The sequence below is a fragment of the Anomaloglossus baeobatrachus genome, chromosome 3 (genome assembly GCF_048569485.1).
Source record: "Anomaloglossus baeobatrachus isolate aAnoBae1 chromosome 3, aAnoBae1.hap1, whole genome shotgun sequence".
In the NCBI taxonomy this organism is placed as follows: Eukaryota; Metazoa; Chordata; class Amphibia; order Anura; family Aromobatidae; genus Anomaloglossus; species Anomaloglossus baeobatrachus.
In genome coordinates this window covers 504,180,299-504,205,248 of record NC_134355.1, presented here as the reverse complement: position 1 = coordinate 504,205,248, position 24,950 = coordinate 504,180,299, and the positions used below count along the sequence as shown (strand labels likewise).

Below are 24,950 nucleotides of genomic sequence, written 5' to 3'. Positions count from 1 at the left end.
ATCTCTGTCAGTCGGTCACTATCTCTGTCCCTCACTCTCTGTCCATGTCAGTCTATCCCCCTCTCTCATATACTCACCGATCCCCGGCGCTGCACGGCATTCACACTGCTCCGGAGGCTTTTACTGTTTTGAAAAAGCCGGCCGCCCATTAAACAATCTCGTATTCCCTGCATTCCCCGCCCACCGGCGCCTATGATTGGTTACAGTGAGACACGCCCCCACGCTGAGTGACAGGTGTTACACTGCACCCAATCACAGCAGCCGGTGGGCATGTCTATACTGTGTAGTGAAATAAATGAAGGGAATTTTGTTACTTACCGTAAATTCCTTTTCTTCTAGCTCTTATTGGGAGACCCAGACGATTGGGGTATAGCTACTGCCCTCTGGAGGCCACACAAAGCACTACATTAAAAGTGCAAGGCCCCTCCCCCTCTGGCTATACCCCCCCCGTGGTATCACGGGTTCTCCAGTTTTAGTGCCAAAGCAAGAAGGAGGAAGCCAATAACTGGTTTAAACAAATTAACTCCGAATAACATCGGAGAACTGAAAAACCGTTCAACATGAACAACATGTGTACCCGCAAACAACAAAAAAACATCCCGAAGGACAACAGGGCGGGTGCTGGGTCTCCCAATAAGAGCTAGAAGAAAAGGAATTTACGGTAAGTAACAAAATTCCCTTCTTCTTCAGCGCTCTATTGGGAGACCCAGACGATTGGGACGTCCAAAAGCTGTCCCTGGGTGGGTAAAGAAATACCTCATGTTAGAGCTGCAAAACAGCCCTCCCCTACGGGGGTGTCACTGCCGCCTGCAGGACTCTTCTACCTAAGCTGGCATCCGCCGAAGCATAGGTATGCACCTGATAATGCTTGGTGAAAGTGTGCAGACTGGACCAGGTAGCTGCCTGGCACACCTGTTGAGCCGAAGCCTGGTGACGTAATGCCCAGGACGCACCCACGGCTCTGGTTGAGTGGGCTTTTAGCCCTGAAGGAACCGGAAGCCCCGCAGAACGGTAGGCCTCTAGAATTGGTTCTTTGATCCATCGAGCCAGGGTGGCTTTAGAAGCCTGCAACCCCTTGCGCGGACCAGCGACAAGGACAAAAAGTGCATCGGCACGGCGCATGGGCGCCGTGCGGGAAATGTAGATTCTGAGTGCTCTCACCAGATCTAGCAAACGTAAGTCCTTTTCATACCGGTGAACCGGATGAGGACAAAAAGAAGGCAAGGATATATCCTGATTAAGATGAAAAGAGGATACGACCTTAGGGAGAAACTCCGGAATAGGGCGCAGCACTACCTTGTCCTGGTGGAACACCAGGAAGGGAGCCTTGGATGACAGAGCTGCCAGCTCAGACACTCGCCGAAGCGATGTGATCGCAACAAGAAACGCCACTTTCTGTGACAGCCGAGAAAAGGAAACTTCCTTCAGAGGCTCGAAGGGCGGCTTCTGGAGAGCAACTAGTACCCTGTTCAGATCCCATGGATCTAACGGCCGCTTGTACGGGGGCACAATATGACAGACCCCCTGCAGGAACGTGCGCACCTTAGAAAGACGTGCTAGACGCTTCTGAAAAAACACGGATAGTGCCGAAACTTGCCCTTTAAGGGAGCTGAGCGACAAGCCCTTTTCTAACCCCGATTGCAGGAAGGAAAGAAACTTGGGCAATGCAAATGGCCAGGGAGACACTCCCTGAGCAGAGCACCAGGATAAGAAAATCTTCCACGTTCTGTGGTAGATCTTAGCCGAATTCGACTTTCTAGCTTGTCTCATTGTGGCAACGACTCCTTGAGATAATCCTGCAGATGCTAGGATCCAGGACTCAATGGCCACACAGTCAGGTTCAGGGCCGCAGAATTCTGATGGAAAAACGGCCCTTGGGACAGTAAGTCTGGTCGGTCTGGCAGTGACCACGGTCGACCGATCGTGAGATGCCACAGATCCGGATACCACGACCTCCTCGGCCAGTCTGGAGCGACGAGTATGATGCGGCTGCACTCGGATCTGATCTTGCGTAGCACTCTGGGCAAGAGCGCCAGAGGCGGAAACACGTATGGGAGCTGAAACTGCGACCAATCTTGAACCAAGGCGTCTGCCGCCAGAGCTCTTTGATCGCGCGACCTCGCCATGAATGCCGGGACCTTGTTGTTGTGCCGGGATGCCATTAGGTCGACGTCCGGCACTCCCCAGCGGCGACAGATTTCCTGAAACACGTCCGGGTGAAGGGACCATTCCCCTGCGTCCATGCCCTGGCGACTGAGGAAGTCTGCTTCCCAGTTTTCTACGCCTGGGATGTGAACCGCGGATATGGTGGATGCTCTGTCCTCCACCCACATTAGAATGCGCCGGACTTCTTGGAAGGCTTGCCGACTGCGCGTCCCTCCTTGGTGGTTGATGTATGCCACCGCTGTGGAGTTGTCCGATTGGATTCGGATCTGCTTTCCTTCCAGCCACTGTTGGAAGGCCAGTAGAGCAAGATACACTGCTCTGATCTCCAGAACATTGATCTGAAGGGTGGACTCCTGCGGAGTCCACGTCCCCTGAGCCCTGTGGTGGAGAAATACTGCTCCCCACCCTGACAGACTCGCATCTGTCGTGACTACTGCCCAGGATGGGGGCAGGAAGGATCTTCCCTGAGACAATGAAGTGGGAAGGAGCCACCATTGTAGGGAGTCCTTGGCCGTCTGGGAAAGCGAGACTTTCCTGTCCAGGGACGTTGACTTCCCGTCCCATTGGCGGAGAATGTCCCATTGAAGTGGGCGCAGATGAAACTGCGCAAAGGGAACTGCTTCCATGGCTGCCACCATCTTCCCTAGGAAATGCATGAGGCGCCGCAAGGGATGCAACTGGCCCTGCAGAAGAGATTGCACCCCTGTCTGTAGTGACCGCTGCTTGTTCAGCGGAAGCTTCACTATCGCTGCTAGAGTATGAAACTCCATGCCAAGATACGTTAGTGATTGAGTCGGTGATAGGATCGACTTTGGAAAGTTGATGATCCATCCGAAAGACTGTAGGGTCTCCAGCGTAGCATTCAGGCTGCGCTGACATGCCTCTTGAGAGGGAGCTTTGACCAATAAATCGTCTAGGTAAGGGATCACCGAGTGTCCCTGAGAGTGCAAGACTGCTACCACCGCCGCCATGACCTTGGTGAAGACCCGTGGGGCTGTCGCCAGACCAAATGGCAGAGCTACGAACTGAAAATGGTCGTCTCCTATCACAAAACGTAGAAAACGTTGATGTTCTGTAGCAATTGGCACGTGGAGATAAGCATCTTTGATGTCTATTGAGGCAAGGAAGTCTCCTCTGGACATTGAGGCAATGACAGAACGCAGGGTTTCCATCCGGAACTTCCTGGCGTGCACATGTTTGTTGAGCCGTTTTAGGTCCAGAACAGGACGGAACGAGCCGTCCTTTTTTGGAACCACAAAGAGATTGGAGTAAAACCCTTGCCCTTGTTCCTGAGGAGGGACTGGGATCACCACTCCTTCCGCTCTTAGGGAGTCCACCGCCTGCAGCAGAGCATCTGCTCGGTCTGGATGTGGGGAGGTTCTGAAGAACCGAGCTGGAGGACGAGAATTGAACTCGATTCTGTACCCGCGAGACAAAATGTCCGTCACCCACCGGTCTTTGACCTGTGACATCCAAATGCCGGAAAAGCGGGAGAGCCTGCCCCCGACCGGCGATGCGGAGGGAGGGGGCTGGAAGTCATGAGGTAGCCGCTTTGGAAGTGGTACCTCCATTTGCTTTCTTGGGGCGCGTGTGAGCCCGCCACGAATCTGAGTTTCTTTGCGTCCTCTGAGTCCCTTTGGACGAGGTAAACGGTGTCTTGCCCGAACCTCGAAAGGACTGAAACCTCTGCTGCCACTTTTTCTGCTGAGGTTTGGTTGTTCTGGGTTGTGGTAAAGAGGAGTCTTTACCCTTGGACTGCTTAATGATATCAGCCAATGGCTCGCCAAACAGTCTATCTCTAGATAAAGGCAAACTGGTTAAACATTTTTTGGAACCAGCATCTGCTTTCCAGTCCTTTAACCACAAGGCTCTGCGCAAAACTACCGAATTGGCGGACGCCATTGAGGTGCGACTGGTAGATTCTAGGACCGCATTGATAGCGTAAGACGCAAACGCCGACATCTGCGTGGTAAGGTGCGCCACTGCTGGATGTATGATAGCATCCACTTTTGCTAAGCCAGCTGAAATAGCCTGGAGTGCCCATACGGCTGCGAATGCTGGAGCAAACGACGCGCCGATAGCTTCATAGACAGATTTTAACCAAAGGTCCATCTGTCTGTCATTGGCATCTTTAAGTGAAGCGCCATCCTCCACTGCAACTATGGACCTAGCTGCGAGTTTGGAAATCGGGGGGTCTACCTTTGGACACTGTGTCCAGCGCTTGACCACCTCAGGGGGGAAAGGGAAACGCGTATCTTTAGATCGTTTAGAGAAACGCCTTTCTGGGTGAGCGTCGTGCTTCTGGATTGATTCTCTGAAGTCAGCGTGATCCAACAAAGCACTCAATTTACGCTTGGGATAAAGGAAACGAAACTTCTCCTGCTCCGCAGCCGCCTCTTCTGCTGAAGGGGCTGGGGGAGAAATATCCAACAGCCTATTGATGGCTGAGATAAGGTCGTTTACCATGGCATTCCCATCAGGGGTATCCAGGTTGAGAGGGGTTCCAGGAATGGATTCCTGATCACTCTCATCAGACACATCACAGGGAGACTGATTGCGCTGAGACCCTGAGCAGTGTGATGACGTCGAGGGTCTTTCCCAGCGAGCTCGCTTAGGGTGGCTGGGGCTATCATCTGAGTCATAATCCTCGGCCTGTGAAGCCGGGGACCCCCCTGTGGGCTGGATTAATTCCAAGTGAGGGGGACCTGAGGACAGAGGCCTCGCCGTGCCCAAAGACTGAGCCCCATGCATAGATTGCAAGGTTTCAAGGATTTTTGCCATCGACACAGACATATTATCAGCAAAAACTGCAAAGTCTGTCCCTGTCACCGGGGCAGAACTTACAAGCGTCTCAGCCTGGGTCACTACCTCTCCTGACTCCGGCTGGCGAAGCAGCACCGGGTCGGAGCATTGCACACAATGGGGGTCATCGGAGCCTGCTGGTAGATTAGCCCCACATGCAGCACACGCAGTATACACAGCCCTAGCCTTGGCAGCCTTGCGTTTTGAGGATGGCATGTTGTTGCTTCCACAGAGTGATCTGGGAGATGCAGCCAGAAGCGACCTCACAGTGCAAGAAATACAATATCTCTATATCCTACACAGTACACCGATACACCGTGAGGCACTAGAGGGACCAGCACAGAAAAATCGCTTACCGCCCGCTTAAAAAGCGGGTGTGTGGTCGCCAGATAGCCCCTAGTCCAGGTCTCCCAGAGCCTTGCGTCCTTCCTCCAGCCAGACTGCATGTAATGGCTGCCGGCGTCCTGAGAGAGAAGGGGGGCGGGCCCTGGGCGTTCCTGGCTAAGAGCGGGAAGCCTGCTTCCCTCTGTGCCTAGTGTGAGGGCTGGAGCATGTAAATCAGGCTCCAGCCCTCGTCGCTGCTAGCGAACAGCGTCTCTCCCCTACCCTGAATGACAGGGTGGGGGCGGGAACGAATCGGAGCTGCCGGCGTCCTAGGCCCAAAAAGCCGGGGACTCAATTTATAACCGCCGCCGCTGTAAAAGCGCGGACGGCGGATCCCCGGCGCACCACAAGTCACAGCAGCGCCGCCCGGTCCAGAGGGGGTCGGCGCTGCGTTCCCATACACAAAAAATCCCCCAGTAATCTGTAGGGACACTAACTCCAACGTTGCGGTCCCCGGCGCACTACAACACCCAGCCAGCCCGGAGTGTGTCTGTGCCTGCCGGGGACACAGAGTACCTGTATGATGCAGGGCCTGTCCCTGATCGTACTCCTGCTCCGTCTCCATCAGGTTCTAATGGGTCTGTGGATGGAGCCCGGCGTCAGAGCTGAGAGGCCGGCAGGATCCCACTTCCACAGAGCCCTACAAGGGGATGTGGAAGGAAAACAGCATGTCAGGCTCCAGCCCTGTACCAGCAATAGGTACCTCAACCTTACAACACCATCCAGGGGTGAGAAGGGAGCATGCTGGGGACACTATATGTGTCCTCTTTTCTTCCATCCGAAATAGTCAGCAGCTACTGCTGACTAAAATCTGTGGAGCTATGCATGGAATGTCTGACCTCCTTCGCACACAAAGCTAAAACTGGAGAACCCGTGATACCACGGGGGGGGTATAGCCAGAGGGGGAGGGGCCTTGCACTTTTAATGTAGTGCTTTGTGTGGCCTCCAGAGGGCAGTAGCTATACCCCAATCGTCTGGGTCTCCCAATAGAGCGCTGAAGAAAATTAAATAATTAAAAAAAACGGCGTGCGGTCCCCCCAATTTTAAAACCAGCCAGATAAAGCCATACGGCTGAAGGCTGGTATTCTCAGGATGGGGAGCTCCACGTTATGGGGAGCCCCCCAGCCTAACAATATCAGCCAGCAGCCGCCCAGAATTGCCGCATACATTAGATGCGACAGTTCTGGGACTGTACCCGGCTCTTCCCGATTTGCCCTGGTGCGTTGGCAAATCGGGGTAATAAGGAGTTATTGACAGCCCATAGCTGACAATAAGTCCTAGATTAATCATGTCAGGCGTCTATGAGGCACCCTCCATGATTAATCTGTAAATTACAGTAAATAAACACACACACCCGAACAATCCTTTATTAGAAATAAAAAACACAAACATATACCCTCGTTGACCACTTTAATCAGCCCCAAAAAAGCCCTCCATGTCCGGCGGAATCCAGGATGCGCCAGCGTCGCTTCCAGCGCTGCCGCATGGAGGTGACCGGAGCTGAAGCAGAGACACCGCCGCTGCTCCGGTCAGCTTCACACAGCAACTGAAGACAGCCGTGCGATCAGCTGAGCTGTCACTGAGGTTACCCGCAGTCACTGGATCCAGCAGTGGCCGCGGGTAACCTCAGTGACAGCTCAGCTGATCGCGCTACTCACCTCAGTTGCTGCGTGGAGGTGAGAGGAGCGGCGGTGAGTAGCGCGATCAGCTGAGCTGTCACTGAGGTTACCCGCGGCCACCGCTGCATCCAGTGACAGCGGGTAACCTCAGTGACAGCTCAGCCGATCGCGCGGCTATCTTCAGTTGCTGTGTGGAGGTGACAGTAGCGGCTTTGTCTGCTGCAGCTCCGGTCACCTCCATGCAGCAGCGCTGGAAGCGACGCTGGACCATCCTGGATTACGCCGGACATGGAGGGCTTTTTGGGGCTGATTAAAGTGGTTAACCAGGGTATATGTTTGTGTTTTTTATTTCTAATAAAGGATTTTTCAGGTGTGTGTGTTTATTTACTGTCACTTACAGATTAATCATGGAAGGTGTCTCATAGACGCCTGACATGATTAATCTAGGACTTATTGGCAGCTATGGGCTGTGTGACGACCTGGGCCCTGAACGTCTTGGGGCACACGTCTGGCAGCGGGATCAAGACACACACAAGCACTTTGTCACTTAAAGAATCTCGGTGATTTATTCACATCCTCATAAACCACGCAGTGTAATGGGCCACAGCCACTTTCCCGCAGGACAATGTCTCACTGTCTGTTTAAACTGCTGATTGTTCATACAGTTCATTCTCTGGCATCAGCCAGTATAGTCCACCTTTGTGGGGTGTTACCTGCCAGTAGGTTTGCAGGCTGTCAGTCTGCCTCCATCCAGTCCAGGGAGACTCTCACACTGGGCTCAACATCCCGGCCCTTGTACACGTTCCAATTCCTCACAGCCTCAGTGGATTCTGCAGCTCCCTGACATTTCAGATCCCTCACCAGCTCTGTATGCACAGGATCTCCTGCACATGTGCTCCAACCAAGATCGCTCCCACCAGCACACAGAGATCATGTGACAAACGACAGCTCCATTAAATCCCATGAGACACACCTACGTATGGGAGGTATGTGGATGGTCAGTCCCGCCCATCACTTCTGACCATCCCATGAACCCAGCCCTGAATGTGTACAACAATCCTCATGGAACTACAAGTCCCAGAGAAACATTCCAGGTTCAGATCGCAGAGGATTTCCCCCTCTGTGACACATACCGGCCATCTACCACATTGCATCCTTACAGCTGCCATTAACTCCTTATTACCCCTATTTGCCAACGCACCAGGGCAAATCGGGAAGAGCCGGGTACAGTCCCAGAACTGTCGCATCTAATGTATGCGGCAATTCTGGGCGGCTGTTGGCTGATATTGTTAGGCTGGGGGGCTCCCCATAACGTGGAGCTCCCCATCCTGAGAATACCAGCCTTCAGCCGTATGGCTTTATCTGGCTGGTTTTAAAATTGGGGGGGACCGCACGCCGTTTTTTTTTAATTATTTAATTATTTATTTCACTACACAGTATAGACATGCCCACCGGCTGCTGTGATTGGGTGCAGTGTGACACCTGTCACTTGGCGTGGGGGCGTGTCTCACTATAACCAATCATAGGCGCCGGTGGGCGGGGATAGCAGGGAATACGAGATTGTTTAATGGGCGGCCGGCTTTTTCAAAATAGTAAAAGCCGCCGGAGCAGTGTGAATGCCGTGCAGTGCCGCGCCGGAGATCGGTGAGTATATGAGAGAGGGCTGCTCAATTCAGTTACTCAGAAGTTTAGCGGTCACCGGTGAGTCCTTCACAGGTGACCGCTAATCAGGGCGCGACACAGACAGAGCCGCAGTATGACAATGAAGTCGGGTGAAGTTCACCCGAGTTCATTCTGACAGTGCGGCTCTGTCTGTGTCTGCTGTCATCTGCCATTCAGCTCTGCTACATGGCTGTCTGTGTCTGCTGTCAGCGGCCATGTAGCAGAGCTGAATGGCAGATGACATAGTAAAAACGCATCCCTACACATTACACACGCTTGTCAAGTCAATACATATAAAAAAAAAAGTGCCCAATGCATACGTCACAGAACACATGATCTAAAGGATCGCACATAAAATTGATCAATTTAACATAGACTACTAACGCACGTGTGACAGCAAATGAATGACCTACGTGCAATCTCATAAGATCCCGTATGCAACCTGGGCGTGTCACATCGCAAATGCGATTGTACAACTAATTGCAACGTGTAAAGCTGGCTTAAGACTAACTCACTATCTCACATGATATTTAATGCACAGATTTATAAACAGTCGAACATTGACTTCTAAGATCTAGAGAAGGCACTAGTCACAGGCTTATAGGGGGTTTACGAGTTTAGAAAGCTTAGATTTGTTTTTCTCCTGCAATTCTCTAAAATAAGTAGCGTATTTCCTATGGATGTCACTGTACAATTCGAGGTTAAGCGTGTGATGGATTGCTGATCTTACCGATTTTGACCGCTCTCTGTTCTTTGCCGAGCTTCCTAACGGTACTTATGTAGAGATCGCGGTTTTTATCAACAAATGCAATCTTTCTTTCATTTGCCGGTCCTCCTTGATCCAGAGCAATCTCTACTACTTCAATCTGAAAATGAAAAGTGAGCACCAGTTATACCTACAACGTGAAAACGCATGACTTACTCTAACATAGGGTGGGATTCCAATCTTTATCACCAGGCTCTGGGGCAAAACTATTTTTGCTGACTGAATTGGACAAAGATGGTGTTGAAGGGGCTTTCTAGAATCTCTTTTTGTTATTTCATAAGCTTGCCCAATGTAAAAATAATTAAATAAGATTTCCTCACCCACCATGGATCCAACATACTGTAGCCTTTCTGCCGCCTCTGGGGTTTGTTGACAGGATGTAGTGGCATCATTGCTGAGCCCAGTGATTGGCTGCAGCAGTCACGCCCACTGTAGTTGTGACTACAGCACTGCAGCCTGTCAATAAAGACTGGTGGCAGCAGCATAGAGGCATTGCTGGATCTGCAGTGGACAAGTGAAGCTTATTTTATTATTTTACAGTGAGTAAAGTTATGAAATAAAAAAATCTTGAAAAACACACCTTACTCAACAGGTACAAGTCATCACTTCTTGAAAGTCACTCAAATTACACAGACTCTTTCAATAATGCAAAAACTAAGAGGTAAGTCAACCTAAAAGGTCCAATCTTTGGCCCACACAGTAGCAATCATTACTGGAAAAGGCAAGACATAACCTGGACTCTTGCTTTTCTTTTTAGTATGTAATAAAGAGTTTTTGATCTCATGAAGTGATGGCATCTCGCTAGAATACGCAATGATATTATGAGCCAATGTACAGAAAAATATGGCGCAGCCCCATGCGTGGAAATATATTAAGAGGTCACTGACCTGTGTCTGTACTGACAATCTCTAAATATGTTGGCACTATGCAGGCAAGAGTTAATAAATAAATAAATAAATCATAAATTGATGGCACAACCTAACAATATGCCCAAAACCTTGTAATGCACCTAACCTGAGTAAAACAGCTCATATATCATGTGAGGCCTCGCTCGCTCGGTCGGTTGGTCGGTTGAGAGGTCCATGGATGCAGGGATAAATATGGCTGCTATTATTCCAGCCCTCTGAATGGAAATTGCATCCAACAGTTCAGCGTTATTAAGAATATCTACAAGATGTAGTTTACAGTTAGCCTATCCTTAGAAAATAATCAGAACAAACAGGCGAATGAGTTAGGCTGAGTCACATGTCCTGTAATTATCCGGATCCTGCAGAGATCTGTTGGGGAAAAAAGGTCTGCAAACACAACTTTTTGTCCGTTTTGAAATAAAAGATGTCTGATGGATCTGTTTTTGTTTTGTTTGTTTTTTTTAACATGGGCGTCTTTGGAGGACGAATCAGAAAACTGATTGCTATTCAGCCATCCATTATTCTTGCATTTGTAAGGGATCCGTATTTTTCTTACAGGATCCTTTACAACAGGAAGATAAATAGCAATCTGTTAACGGATCTGTTCTCCATGGATACCCATGTTAACAAAACGGATCCAGCAGAAATAATTTTGCCAATGGATCTCTGCAGGATACATTCTAACAGATAATTACAGGACATGTGAACTTAGCTTAAAGGGCCGGACAAGCCTTTTAGGCCCTGTGCACACTTGGAGCTTGCTTCTGCGGATTTTGCCGCGGAAAACCTGCGAATTTATCTGGATTTTCCAGATAAATCCGCAGGTTTCAGCATCTACAGACACTCCCCATGTTATCCTATGGGACATGGGGAGTGCTGTGTCCACGCTGGGGAATGTGCGGTTGCAGAATATACTGCGGATATCCCGCAGCCGCACATAACTGCATGTCAATTATTCCTGCGGCATTACCTGCGGAATTCCCCTGCCTTGGTCCCATACTTACCTGCCTTGATCGCAGACACCCGGTCATTTTCCCTCGGTGCACAGGAGCAGGAAGGAGGAGGTGGGCAGGGCCTACACGAGCTCCGGTCATGTGACAGCCGGAGATAGTTCAGGCCCGCCCACCTTCTCCTTCACAGTGTAAACACAGCCGGAGACAGAGAGTGAAGTGCTGCATGAGGGAGGTATGAACGCCCCGATCACTCAGCACTTGTTCTGCATGGATGATGCAGTGCCGAAGCCATGGTACGGTATCCTCAATGCAGAATGCCTGCACCATATCCGCAGGACATTCCGCAAATAAACCGCAGCATGGAAACAGACAAAGTTGTGCTGCGGTTTTCTGAGAGATCCTGCGGAATGTCCTGCGGATATAACCGCAGGACACTTTCCCCTGTGGGCACATAGCCTAAAAGGGATTCTTTGCCCCCTAATCTAAGAACAGCATAACATAGGGGCAGAAACCCCGATTCCAGTCATTTGTCACTTACTGGGCTCCTTAGTACAGCTTTAATAAAATCACTTTTTAATTAGAAGGAGATTACCATTAGAGGACTACCTGGCATGCTGCCAGGCAGTCCAGCAGATGCATGAGCTCCTTAACACCCTGCTCTACATTCAAATAATGCAAGATCTGCAGCAGAGAAAACATTGATTTTATCAAAATGACATCAAACAGCTCAGTAAGTGACACATCACTGGAATCAGGGTCTCTGTCTCTACATTATGCTGCTCTCAGATGGGGTATCAAAAATCAGGTGACAGATTCCCTTTAAAGGGACAATAAATCTTGAAATGATTGATAAATCATGAAAACCATGTCATGAGTTTTTGTATGTCCCGGAAATAAACAGTAGTTTAAAAATCCCTGCTGATCTGTTTGTAAAAGAATGACAGAGGGGTAGAGTTTAGCATAATATAACAGTGCAATTTTTGTGTACTATTGTAGATGCAGCAGAAGTGGAAGGCTGCTGCTGCAGGCAGTTGTCTTACAGCCAGACATAGGACACTGATGAGTGAGCGGGGAGAGATACTGCAGCCGATTCAAAAGATACTTTATATATTTGTCATTTTTCTTAAGTGATATGAGAAAAACATGAAAATAGAATGAAGCAGAATGTAGTGGAATATTTATTTATTTTTGTGTGTGCACTGTTCCTTTAAAAACTCTGTATTACTATTTCTTTATTCCAATTTTAACAGTGGATAATAGAGAAGGGGTTTATGCCGCGCTATTCACCAGGAGAGAGGACAAGAAGATAATCAATGTTCCTTTATTGTAGCTTGTGTCCACGCGTTTCAGGAGCTCTGCTCCCTTCATCAGGACATACAGCCCAAAAACAACATATCACCCTTCATTCCTGATGAAGGGAGCAGAGCTCCTGAAACACATAGACACAAGCTACAATAAAGGAACATTGATCATCTTCTTGTCCTCTCTCCTGGTGAATAGCGCAGCATAAACCCCTTCTCTATTATCTTCTGTTAACTACCATGGGGGCTGCAGCAGAGTTGATCGAAACACCATATGCTTATAAAGGAGTTGTGACTGGCGAGGTGAGTGCATACCTTTTACATTTTCTCGGTATATACCGGGTAAGACCCTATAGCGCTTTCTTTTTCCACAGTTTACTGCAATTTATTCCAATTTTGCCATTTGGTGGAGGTTTTTGGGGTCATGCTCCACAATGAAACATAGATAGCCTATCCGAATTTGATGTAATCTCACCTTGTTCTTACAACACAGTGTAGTTGGCACAAAACACATTCATTCTAACTAATTAATTGGATTTGATGTTATTAAAAGCCATGTATATAGGGAAAGCTCTGGTAATAATACGTAAAGCCACTTCTACATTCCCTTTCATAGCTGTGATTTGACCTGTGGCTTTGGCTATGGAATAAAACATATGCAATCTGTTTCAGAAACATAAAATGCATCTTAATCATGGGTACTGCCATCTTGCGCCTGGTACAAACAACTATAAATTTGATTGAGATCACTTGCTATATTTATAACATCTCATGACTTTGTCCCTAAGGCTGCTTTCACACATCTGTTTTTTGCTGAGCGGCACAATACGGCGGTTTGCAGAAAAAAACGCAACCGTTTTTTTTGCCGCCGGTTGCGTTTTTTCCACAAAGACTTGCATTAGCGCCGTATTGTGCCGCATGGCCTTGCGTTGCGTCCGTTTTTTGCCGGATGCGGCATATTTAGCCCATGCGGCGGCTGGATGGAACAATGCCTGGCACGTTTTTTTTCTGCGGCGAAAAAACCGCATCGCGACGGATCCGGCGCGATTTACAATGCAAGCCTATGGACGCCGGATGCGGTGTCCTGCGTCAAAAACCGCATCCAGCCGCCGGATGCGTTTTTTTGCACTGCGCATGCTCAGTATCACGCCGCATCCATCAAAAAACGGACAGGCCGCATGGAAAAACGTATGCAACGGATCAGTTTTTTTCGCCGCATCCGTTGCATAGGTTTTTGAGCCGGATTGAGCCGCACTGCAAAAACCGGAGGTGTGAAAGCAGCCTAAGTAGCTACAAAAAAGCCAAACTCCCCGCAGATAAGGCAGATACAAGGCTTACAGTAGTGTCACACTGCTCACTGTCCTAGGAATTTAATTCACAACTGTGTGTGGTCCAGCTGGAAAAAATCCACACGGGAGACAAAGCGCTAGTTATACAGTAGTTAACCTCTAAGTCTGCAAACAAGGATTTGTCTTATTTCTTTTACTCACCAAGTAAAAAAGACACAAAGGACAAATAGTATTCAGCAAAAAAAAAAAAAAGAATATTAATTACGCAGCACCCAATACTTCACCTTGTGTGTAAGAGGCTTTCCATCTCCTAGAGGTTTTCCCGACAAAGCATCAAATAAGTAGATCACTAAAAATTAAAGAAAACATGACATGACATCATCTTCAATCATAGACATAGATCTAATGGATGGTTACAGACAAGTGAGCCTTATGGTATTTGAATCGTCGACATGTAAGGCTAAAGTGAATATCGAGATACGCTCTTCCCCCGCGATAACTGCTAGATTAGAGAAAAAGAAGGGAATTTTGTTACTTACCGTAAATTCCTTTTCTTCTAGCTCCTATTGGGAGACCCAGACGATTGGGTGTATAGCACTGCTTCCGGAGGCCACACAAAGCATTACACTAAAAAGTGTAAGGCCCCTCCCCTTCTGGCTATACACCCCCAGTGGGATCACTGGCTCACCAGTTTTAGTGCAAAAGCAAGAAGGAGGAAAGCCAAGAACTGGTTTAAACAAATTCACTCCGAAGTAACGTCGGAGAACTGAAAACCGTTCAACATGAACAACATGTGTACCCGAAAAACAACCAAAAATCCCGAAGGACAACAGGGCGGGTGCTGGGTCTCCCAATAGGAGCTAGAAGAAAAGGAATTTACGGTAAGTAACAAAATTCCCTTCTTCTTCGGCGCTCCATTGGGAGACCCAGACGATTGGGACGTCCAAAAGCTGTCCCTGGGTGGGTAAAGAATACCTCATGTTAGAGCTGCGGAGACAGCCCTCCCCTACGGGGAGGCAACTGCCGCCTGCAGGACTCTTCTACCTAGGCTGGCGTCCGCCGAAGCATAGGTATGCACCTGATAATGTTTGGTGAAAGTGTGCAGACTCGACCAGGTAGCTGCCTGGCACACCTGTTGAGCCGTAGCCTGGTGTCGTAATGCCCAGGACGCACCCACGGCTCTGGTAGAATGGGCCTTCAGCCCTGATGGAACCGGAAGCCCAGCAGAACGGTAGGCTTCAAGAATTGGTTCTTTGATCCATCGAGCCAGGGTGGCCTTAGAAGCCTGCGACCCTTTGCGCTTACCAGCGACAAGGACAAAGAGTGCATCCGAACGGCGCAGGGGCGCCGTGCGGGAAATGTAGATTCTGAGTGCTCTCACCAGATCTAACAAATGTAAATCCTTCTCATACCGATGAACTGCATGAGGACAAAAAGAAGGCAAAGAGATATCCTGATTAAGATGAAAAGAGGATACCACCTTCGGGAGAAACTCCTGAATGGGTCGCAGCACTACCTTGTCCTGGTGGAAGACCAGGAAGGGAGCCTTGGATGACAGCGCTGCTAGCTCAGACACTCTCCGAAGAGATGTGATCGCTACCAGAAAAGCTACTTTCTGTGATAGTCTAGAAAGTGAAACCTCCCTCAGAGGCTCGAAGGGCGGCTTCTGGAGGGCAACTAGTACCCTGTTCAGATCCCATGGATCTAACGGCCGCTTGTACGGGGGTACGATATGACAAACCCCCTGCAGGAACGTGCGTACCTTAGAAAGTCGTGCTAGACGCTTCTGAAAAAAGACGGATAGCGCCGAGACTTGCCCTTTAAGGGAGCCGAGTGACAAACCTTTTTCTAACCCAGATTGCAGGAAAGAAAGAAATGTAGGCAATGCAAACGGCCAGGGAGACACTCCCTGAGCAGAGCACCAGGATAAGAATATCCTCCACGTTCTGTGGTAGATCTTAGCGGACGTGGGCTTCCTAGCCTGTCTCATGGTGGCAACGACCCCTTGGGATAATCCTGAAGACGCTAGGATCCAGGACTCAATGGCCACACAGTCAGGTTCAGGGCCGCAGAATTCCGATGGAAAAACGGCCCTTGGGACAGCAAGTCTGGTTGGTCTGGCAGTGCCCACGGTTGGCTGACCGTGAGATGCCACAGATCCGGATACCACGCCCTCCTTGGCCAGTCTGGGGCGACGAGTATGACGCGGCTGCAGTCGGATCTGATCTTGCGTAGCACTCTGGGCAAGAGTGCCAGAGGTGGAAACACATAAGGGAGCCGGAACTGCGACCAATCTTGCACTAAGGCGTCTGCCGCCAGAGCTCTGTGATCGCGAGACCGTGCCATGAAGGTTGGGACCTTGTTGTTGTGCCGGGACGCCATTAGGTCGACGTCCGGCCTTCCCCAGCGGCGACAGATTTCCTGAAACACGTCCGGGTGAAGGGACCATTCCCCTGCGTCCATGCCCTGGCGACTGAGGAAGTCTGCTTCCCAGTTTTCTACACCGGGGATGTGAACTGCGGATATGGTGGAGGCCGTGGCTTCCACCCACATCAGAATCCGCCGGACTTCCTGGAAGGCTTGCCGACTGCGTGTCCCCCCTTGGTGGTTGATGTATGCCACCGCTGTGGAGTTGTCCGACTGAATTCGGATCTGCCTTCCTTCCAGCCACTGCTGGAAGGCTAGTAGGGCAAGATACACTGCTCTGATTTCCAGAACATTGATCTGAAGGGTGGACTCCTGCTGGGTCCACGTACCCTGAGCCCTGTGGTGGAGAAAAACTGCTCCCCACCCTGACAGACTCGCGTCTGTCGTGACCACCGCCCAGGACGGTGGTAGGAAGGATCTTCCCTGTGATAATGAGGTGAGACGAAGCCACCACTGCAGAGAGTCCTTGGCCGTCTGGGAAAGGGAGACTTTCCTGTCCAGGGATGTTGACTTCCCGTCCCATTGGCGGAGAATGTCCCATTGAAGTGGGCGCAGATGAAACTGCGCAAACGGAACCGCCTCCATTGCCGCCACCATCTTCCCGAGGAAGTGCATGAGGCGTCTTAAGGAGTGCGACTGACTTTGAAGGAGAGCCTGCACCCCAGTCTGTAGTGACCGCTGCTTGTCCAGCGGAAGCTTCACTATCGCTGAGAGAGTATGAAACTCCATGCCAAGACACGTCAGTGATTGGGTCGGTGACAGCGTTGACTTTGAGAAGTTGATGATCCACCCGAACGTCTGGAGAGTCTCCAGTGTAACATTCAGGCTGAGTTGGCATGCCTCCTGAGAGGGTGCCTTGACAAGTAGATCGTCCAAGTAAGGGATCACAGAGTGTCCCTGAGAGTGCAAGACTGCTACCACTGCCGCCATGACCTTTGTTGAACACCCGTGGGGCTGTCGCCAGACCAAATGGCAGAGCTACGAACTGAAGATGGTCGTCTCCTATCATGAAGCGTAGAAAGCGTTGGTGCTCTGTAGCAATCGGCACGTGGAGATAAGCATCTTTGATGTCTATTGATGCTAGGAAATCTCCTTGAGACATTGAGGCAATGACTGAGCGGAGGGATTCCATCCGGAACCGCCTGGCGTTCACATGCTTGTTGAGCAGTTTTAGGTCCAGAACAGGACGGAATGAGCCGTCCTTTTTTGGCACCACAAAGAGATTGGAGTAAAAACCTTGTCCTTGTTCCCGAAGAGGAACAGGGACCCCCACTCCTTCTGCTCTTAGAGAATGCACCGCCTGCAGAAGGGCATCTGCTCGGTCGGGATGTGGGGAAGTTCTGAAGAACCGAGGCGGAGGACGAGAACTGAACTCTATCCTGTACCCGTGAGACAAAATGTCTGTTACCCACCGGTCTTTGACCTGTGGCAGCCAAATGTCGCAAAAGCGGGAGAGCCTGCCACCGACCGAGGATGCGGAGGGAGGCGGCCGAAAGTCATGAGGCAGCCGCCTTGGAAGCGGTACCTCCGGTTGCTTTCTTGGGGCGTGAGTGAGTCCGCCAGGAATCAGAGCTCCTTTGCTCTTTCTGAGTCCCTTTGGACGAGGAGAATTGGGGCTTGCCCGAGCCTCGAAAGGACCGAAACTTTGACTGCCACTTCCTCTGTTGAGGTTTGCTTGATCTGGGCTGGGGTAAGGAAGAGTCCTTACCTTTGGACTGTTTAATGATTTCCGCCAATTGCTCACCAAACAGTCTGTCTCCAGATAATGGCAAGCTGGTTAAACATTTTTTAGAAGCAGAATCTGCTTTCCATTCTTTTAACCACAAGGCTCTGCGCAAAACTACAGAGTTGGCGGATGCCATTGAGGTACGGCTCGTAGAGTCTAGTACCGCATTGATAGCGTAGGTCGCAAACGCAGTCATTTGCGTAGTTAAGGACGCCACTTGCGGCACTGCTGGACGTAAGAAAGAGTCCACCTGTGCCAGACCAGCTGAAATAGCTTGGAGCGCCCACACGGCCGCGAATGCTGGAGCAAACGACGCGCCAATAGCTTCATAGACAGATTTCAACCAAAGGTCCATCTGTCTGTCATTGGCATCTTTAAGTGAAGCCCCATCCTCCACTGCAACTATGGATCTAGCTGCAAGCCTGGATATTGGAGGGTCCACTTTTGGACACTGGGTCCAGCGTTTGACCACGTCAGGGGGAAAGGGATAACGTGTATCCTTCAGACGTTTGGAAAAACGCTTGTCCGGATAAGCATGGTGTTTCTGGATTGATTCTCTGAAGTCAGAGTGGTCCAGAAAAGTACTCAATTTACGCTTGGGATACAGGAAATGGAATTTCTCCTGCTGGGCAGCTGCCTCCTCTGCTGAAGGGGCTGGGGGAGAAATATCCAACAGCCTATTGATGGCCGCTATAAGGTCATTTACCATGGCGTCACCATCTGGCGTATCCAAATTGAGTGCGGTGTCAGGACCAGACTCCTGATCACCCACCTCTGTCTCATCATATAGAGACCCTTCTCGCTGAGACCCTGACCCGCGTGATGACGTGGAGGGTCTCTCCCAGCGAGCTCGCTTAGGCGGCCTGGGACTGTCATCAGAGTCAGAGCCCTCAGCCTGTGATGCCTGGGACCCCCTTGAAGTACGGATTAGTTCCAACTGAGGGGGACCGGGGAACATAGACACAGCAGTGTCCATGGTCTGAGCAACTGGCCTGGACTGCAAGGTCTCCAGGATTTTTGTCATAGTCACAGACATTTTATCAGCAAAGACTGCAAATTCTGTCCCCGTCACCGGGGCAGGGTTCACAGGCGTCTCTGCCTGGGCCACTACCACCATAGACTCCGGCTGACGAAGTGCCACTGGGACTGAACATTGCACATAATGAGAGTCGTTGGAGCCTGCTGGTAGATTAGCCCCACATGCTGTACAAGCAGTGTATACAGCCCGTGCCTTGGCACCCTTGCGTTTTGTGGATGACATGTTGCTGTCTCCTCAGAGCAATATAGGGGTATACAGCCAAGAAGCGACCGTACAGTGCAGTATATATATATATATATCTGGTACAGGAAAAAGTACACCAATACAACCCTGTGGCACTAGTGGGGCCAGCACTAATGTGCTGCTTACCGCCCGCTAAACGCGGGTGTGTGGTCGCCAGAAATCCCTAGTCTGGGTCTCCCGGAGCCTGTGTCCGTCCTCCAGCCAGACTGCATGCAGGAATGGCTGCCGGCGTCCTGTGGAGGGGGGGGGGCGGGCCCTGGGCGTGCTCAGACCAAAAGCGGGAAACCTGCGTCCCACTGTGCCTAGTGAGAGGGCTGGAGCATGTAAATAAGGCTCCAGCCCTCGGCGCTGACGATTGCACAGCGTCTGTCCCATTCCCTGATTGACAGGGAGGGGGCGGGAACGAAGCGGAGCTAGGCCGCAAAAGCCGGGGACTAAATTTATAAGCGCCGCCGCCGTAAAAGCGCGGTCGGCGCTAAGTCCCCGGCGCACTACAAGTCCCAGCCGCGCCGCCGCTCCGAGAGTGGCCGGCGCGGTAGTTCCCAGCACATGAAGTCACACAGCTAAGCCGCTGTGACTCAAACCCCAGCGTGCAGCGCTACTGTCCCCGGCGCACTAACACACCCAGCAAGTCTGGCGTGTGCGTGCCTGTCTGTACGGGGACACAGAGTACCTGAAAGTTGCAGGGCCTTGTCCCTGAACGGTACCCAGCTCCGTATCCAGCAGGTTCACTGGGTCTGTGGATGGAGCCCGGCCTCAGGGCTTGGGGGCCGGTAAGATCCCACTTCCTCAGAGCCCCTCAGGGGGATGGGGAAGGAAAACAGCATGTGGGCTCCAGCCTCTGTACCCGCAATGGGTACCTCAACCTTACAAACCACAAGTGGGGTAAGAAGGGAGCATGCTGGGGGCCCCATATGGGCCCTCTTTTCTTCCATCCGACATAGTCAGCAGCTACTGCTGACTAAACAGTGGAGCTATGCGTGGATGTCTGACCTCCTTCGCACAAAGCAGAAAACTGGTGAGCCAGTGATCCCACTGGGGGTGTATAGCCAGAAGGGGAGGGGCCTTACACTTTTTAGTGTAATGCTTTGTGTGGCCTCCGGAGGCAGTGCTATACACCCAATCGTCTGGGTCTCCCAATGGAGCGCCGAAGAAAGCACTCGACTTTCAATTTACTATAAGGGTCAATAGTTAAAGGGGTTCTTTGGGAGTAGAAAAAATTAAATACGTAAACAAAATGTCATAAAAATACTAAATAAATGTAACTGGTAAATCACAATACTTTTATTTATGGATGAACTCACTAATGAATAATGTGTCCTAGAATGTTAGAACAGGTGCTCATCGGAAGCAAGCTTTGGTATCACTAGTATTAGATCAGATAGGCAGGATGGACAGCAGTGTGAGCAGCCTCTTCTTACCTCCTCACTTCCGGTATCTCCTCTATGAGATCAGATAAACAGCGTGGACAGCAGCATCTTCTTACCTTGGCACCTATGGCATCTCTAGTATTAAATCAGAGAGTGGTAGACAGCAGTGTGAAAATCTTCTTCTTAGCGCAATAACCTTAGTACCTCCAGTATTAGAACAGATATGGTGAAGAGCAGTGTGAATGGTCTCTTCTTACCTCAACACTCCTGGGATGTACAGTATTAGATCAGATAGATGCCAGCAGGGTGAGCAGCTTCTTCTTACATCAGTAACCTTGGTATCTCCAGTATTAGGAGAGGTAAACAGGGTGGACAGAAGTGTGAGTGGCCTTTTCTTACATCAGCACTCCTGACATCTTCAGTATTAGAACAGTCACACAGGGTGGACAGCAGTGTGAACAGCCTCTTCTTTCCTCACCACTACTGGTGTCTCCAATATTAAAACAGAATATCCACTGGGTGGACGAGAACATGGAGCTTCCTACAGCACTGGTCCTAACATTCTAGGACAGACTTCTGTCAGTGCAACAAGGCAGCGACTATTTTATTTATATATTGATTATCTACACAGGAAAAATTGTGATTTTGAAATTAAAGGTATTTTTGAATATATTTATTCACATTTCGTTTAGTTTTTTTTTCCTATTCCCGTAGAACCCATTTAATTTGGAATTATCAATAGGCACTGCAAATTAAAGCTGTTAACTCACCATTACATTAAAAGATTGGAATTAGGTAATGATATGTGGTAGTGCAAGTACAAATTCATCTGAATGCATGATATGGATGCAACCTGTACAGGACACTTACACTTTTCATCTGTTTTGTCCTTTATCGCAATGGTGTCATTGCTCAGAGATACCGTCTGTGCATTGAGAATGTCTGCCCTCATACCAGGAACTTTAGAAGAGCTGATGAGACGACCTTCATAGGAGTATAAAAACAGACTGCCACCATCCACGAGGAGGAAATGCCTGCAAGAAAACAAGGAAGGAAGTGACCAAAGAGCAGGTACAACAATGTCAACAATGTGGACATCTTCAAAGGAGACTTCAGAAAGCAAAGCAATAAACCAGAGCAGGAGCACCCACGTCTGTCACCAGCTACTTCCCGGAGCCTTATCTGTGCTTGTAGTTCTGTAGAACCCAGATTCCCTTTATACTGTAGATCAATAAGCTGGATAGCGCCATTATTGCTGGGGTACATGGATGTGCACTGTGAGCACCATGCTTCACAGTATTTAAAGTAAGTAATCCACTTCCTAATACACATTAAATGCGGAAAGAGGAATGCAGAAAGGAATGTCAAACACCCAGCATATGGCTGATTGGAAACTGATGCCATAACACAAGCCACGTGCACTCCGGCACCTGACACTTCACCACCACATATGCGCTCTCCTTATGCTGCATATCGCTCCATGGAGGTCGCAATTAGTTCCTAATTTTTACAATTTTAAACAGGGAAATCATTAAATAAATTCTTACTCTACACTTACGTTACCACTGGCCCTGTCGCCATCTGATGCCATCATAAAATACTACACTGAATAATAAACATACACTTCTATAACACTCATTGAATGTCCTTCTTAAATTACATTTTGCTCCCCTGTCTTTATGCATCAATCTGTTTCTCACAAGAGTTTAAAGGGTTATTTACATCTTTAAAAGTTATCATGTATCCGGTTGGTGACAGTCTGACTGCTGGGTCCCCCCGAGATTCTGAGAACGGGACTCTGAAATGCTCCATCTGAATGGAGTAGTGGCCGCACTCTGCACCATTCACTCTCCGTGAGACGGTCACAAAAAAACTGAGTTCTGTCTGTTGGAGAATGGGATGGCATATTAGGATAACTGGGGGTCCCAGTGACTGGACCCCTACCGATCAGTAAAATATCACCCATCCTATGGAAAGATGATAACGTCTAACTGTAGGAATAACCCTTTAATCACTTTTTACATCTGCCTACTGATACAGACCTGACCTGTGGTCTTTCAGAGATTACCATTAGTGATGGGTGAGCACTAAAATGCACGAATACTCGTTACTCAATTTGAGCTGGTCAAATGCTTGGACAAGCTCAATGCGAGGAGTAACAAAGGGAAAGGGATTCTTGGTTACCCGATGTTTACCGTGGTTACCAGCGTCCGCAGAAGCCGGCTCCCTGCTGCCTGCACACGTAGCAGACTACACATCGGGTAATTAACCCGATGTGTACTGTGGCTAGGTGTGCAGGGAGCCAGCGCTAAGCGGTGTGCACTGGTAACCAAGGTAAATATCGGGTTGGTTACCCGATATTTACCTTAGTTACCAAGCGCAGCATGCTTCCACGTGTAGCGACGCTCCAGCGATCCCTACCAGGTCAGGTTGCTGGTGGGATCGCTGGAGCGTCGCTTAGTGTGACATTTCACCAGCGACCTCCTAGCAACTTACAAGCGATACCTATCAGGTTGTATCGTTGTTGGGATCGCTGGTAAGTTGTTTAGTGTGACTGTACCATAACTCCTGAGTCTGCTAAATCTGAAGGTCTTTTGCAGTCAAGCTGGGGCTTCTAATTTGCCTCTCTAGCAATCCTTTGAGCAGCTCTGACAGAATGTTTGCTTGGTCTTCCAGACCTTATCTTGACCTCGACTGTTCCTGTTATCTTAATTACATTTCAAACTGAGGAAAGGGCAACCTTGAAAACGCTTTTCTATCTTCTCATAGATTTCTCCTGTTTTGTGGGCCTCCACCAATTTTATTTTCACAGTGCTAGGCAGCAGTTTAGAAGAACCCATGGCTGTTATTTTTTGGCACAAGGTTAGAGGCTGGGTTTTTATAAATCTGTGAAATTTGCATCATCTAGCCTTTCTTAACTATGATAGTGAAAAAGCCATAACAGGCTACTTAAGGTCTGAAACCTTGGTCGTAGTTATCTGAGCACGCAAATCTGCAACTTTTGCATCATACCATTTTACTTTTTGTAATTTTTAAAATCTACAACATGTAAATGTATATAAATTATTCGGTGCCTAAACTACAAAGGAAATGTGTCATTCTTAACTTTATGCCTTTTAGAATTCATTTAATCTTCAATTTGCTTAACTGTTCACAATAACTGTAATTTTGATCATGAATGCCCAAACTTTTGCATTCAACTCTAAGTACCGTATTTTTCGGACACAGCACAGATCAGCTGACCGGCACAGACAGGAAGACATCGTGTGCTGCAGGGGGACGGCTCCACACACGGGGACGGGTGAGTGTACTGATTCACTGCACCCCGCACTGATGATGACGTGCGGGGGCAGTGAATACAGCCGCACATGATCACTCCAGGCTGTAGTTGCCAGGGGTGATCATGCGGACCGGCTCTTTACTATGCGCGCGTCCCCGCTCGTCCTCCCGCCCACATGTCAGCGCCGGCTTCTGCGCTGAGAAATGGGCGGGAGGATGGGCGTGCATATGTAATGAGCGGGCCCACGTGGTCACAGCAGGCTGCTACAGCCTGCTCGTGCCCCCGATGAGCCCCTCCACCGCAGCACCTCATTCCCCGCAGCCACAGTCAGACCATAAGACGCACCCCCAACTTTCCCCCAACATTTGGGGGAAAAAAAGTGCGTCTTATGGTCCGAAAAATACGGTAATAATAATATAATCTCCTGAAATTATTCCTAATAGAAGCATGGACAAAAGGAGGACAAGTATAAAAAATGAATATGTCTCAATATTAGATAACAGCACAGGACCTGCTTATATTTATAGCAACTGAGAATCACAGAGTATTTTGTACCTTTCACATTGCAGGATCAAACTCACAGTTCCTTCTTTGAGGTCAAAGATGAGTGGTGTGTTCCAATTTTTTGTGCTAGAAGGAAAAGAGAATTGTGGCAAAATAATATTTTCACACCGATCTCAAAAATGTTGCAGATTTACAGAAATATTAAGTAATAAAGTATTTACGTCTGTAAGGGTCAGTTCACATATTTGTCAGAGGCTCCTTTGCGAGCTTTAAATAAATAATGTTGACCGCAATTTTGACCCCAATTCATCAAAGCTTTTTCGCCAGAATTCTGACATATAAAGCTTCGAAAAACTCACAACATATTTTGTGCAACTTAAAGTTGAGCAAAGATTTTGCGACTTTTGGCATTTTCACAATATATGTGCTCAGCTATTAAGTGGAAGTAGCGTTATGAAGGTGAAGACAGCGGAAAGTGAGTATAAGACTGGTGAAAGGGAACTTTGATTAG

At 49.2% G+C, this 24,950-nt stretch overlaps 1 protein-coding gene and 1 long non-coding RNA gene across 3 annotated transcripts in view; one reads left to right on the top strand and one right to left on the bottom strand.

Moving 5' to 3' along the window:
* IFT80 (intraflagellar transport 80) overlaps positions 1-24,950 on the bottom strand; it is a 238,569-nt gene that overhangs the window by 55,443 nt on the left and 158,176 nt on the right. For both annotated transcript variants that reach the window (XM_075340673.1, XM_075340671.1), the window contains exons 11-14: positions 24,491-24,565; positions 21,526-21,689; positions 14,135-14,199; positions 9,364-9,499 (exon numbers count right to left, since the gene is read on the bottom strand). In XM_075340673.1, coding sequence (XP_075196788.1) covers positions 9,364-9,499; positions 14,135-14,199; positions 21,526-21,689; positions 24,491-24,565 — 440 coding nt within the window. The remainder of the gene's footprint in view (positions 1-9,363; positions 9,500-14,134; positions 14,200-21,525; positions 21,690-24,490; positions 24,566-24,950) is intronic.
* The window catches only part of LOC142296725 (uncharacterized), a 303,374-nt gene that overhangs the window by 214,303 nt on the left and 64,121 nt on the right, over positions 1-24,950 (top strand). The gene's annotated exons all lie outside the window — the stretch shown is intronic.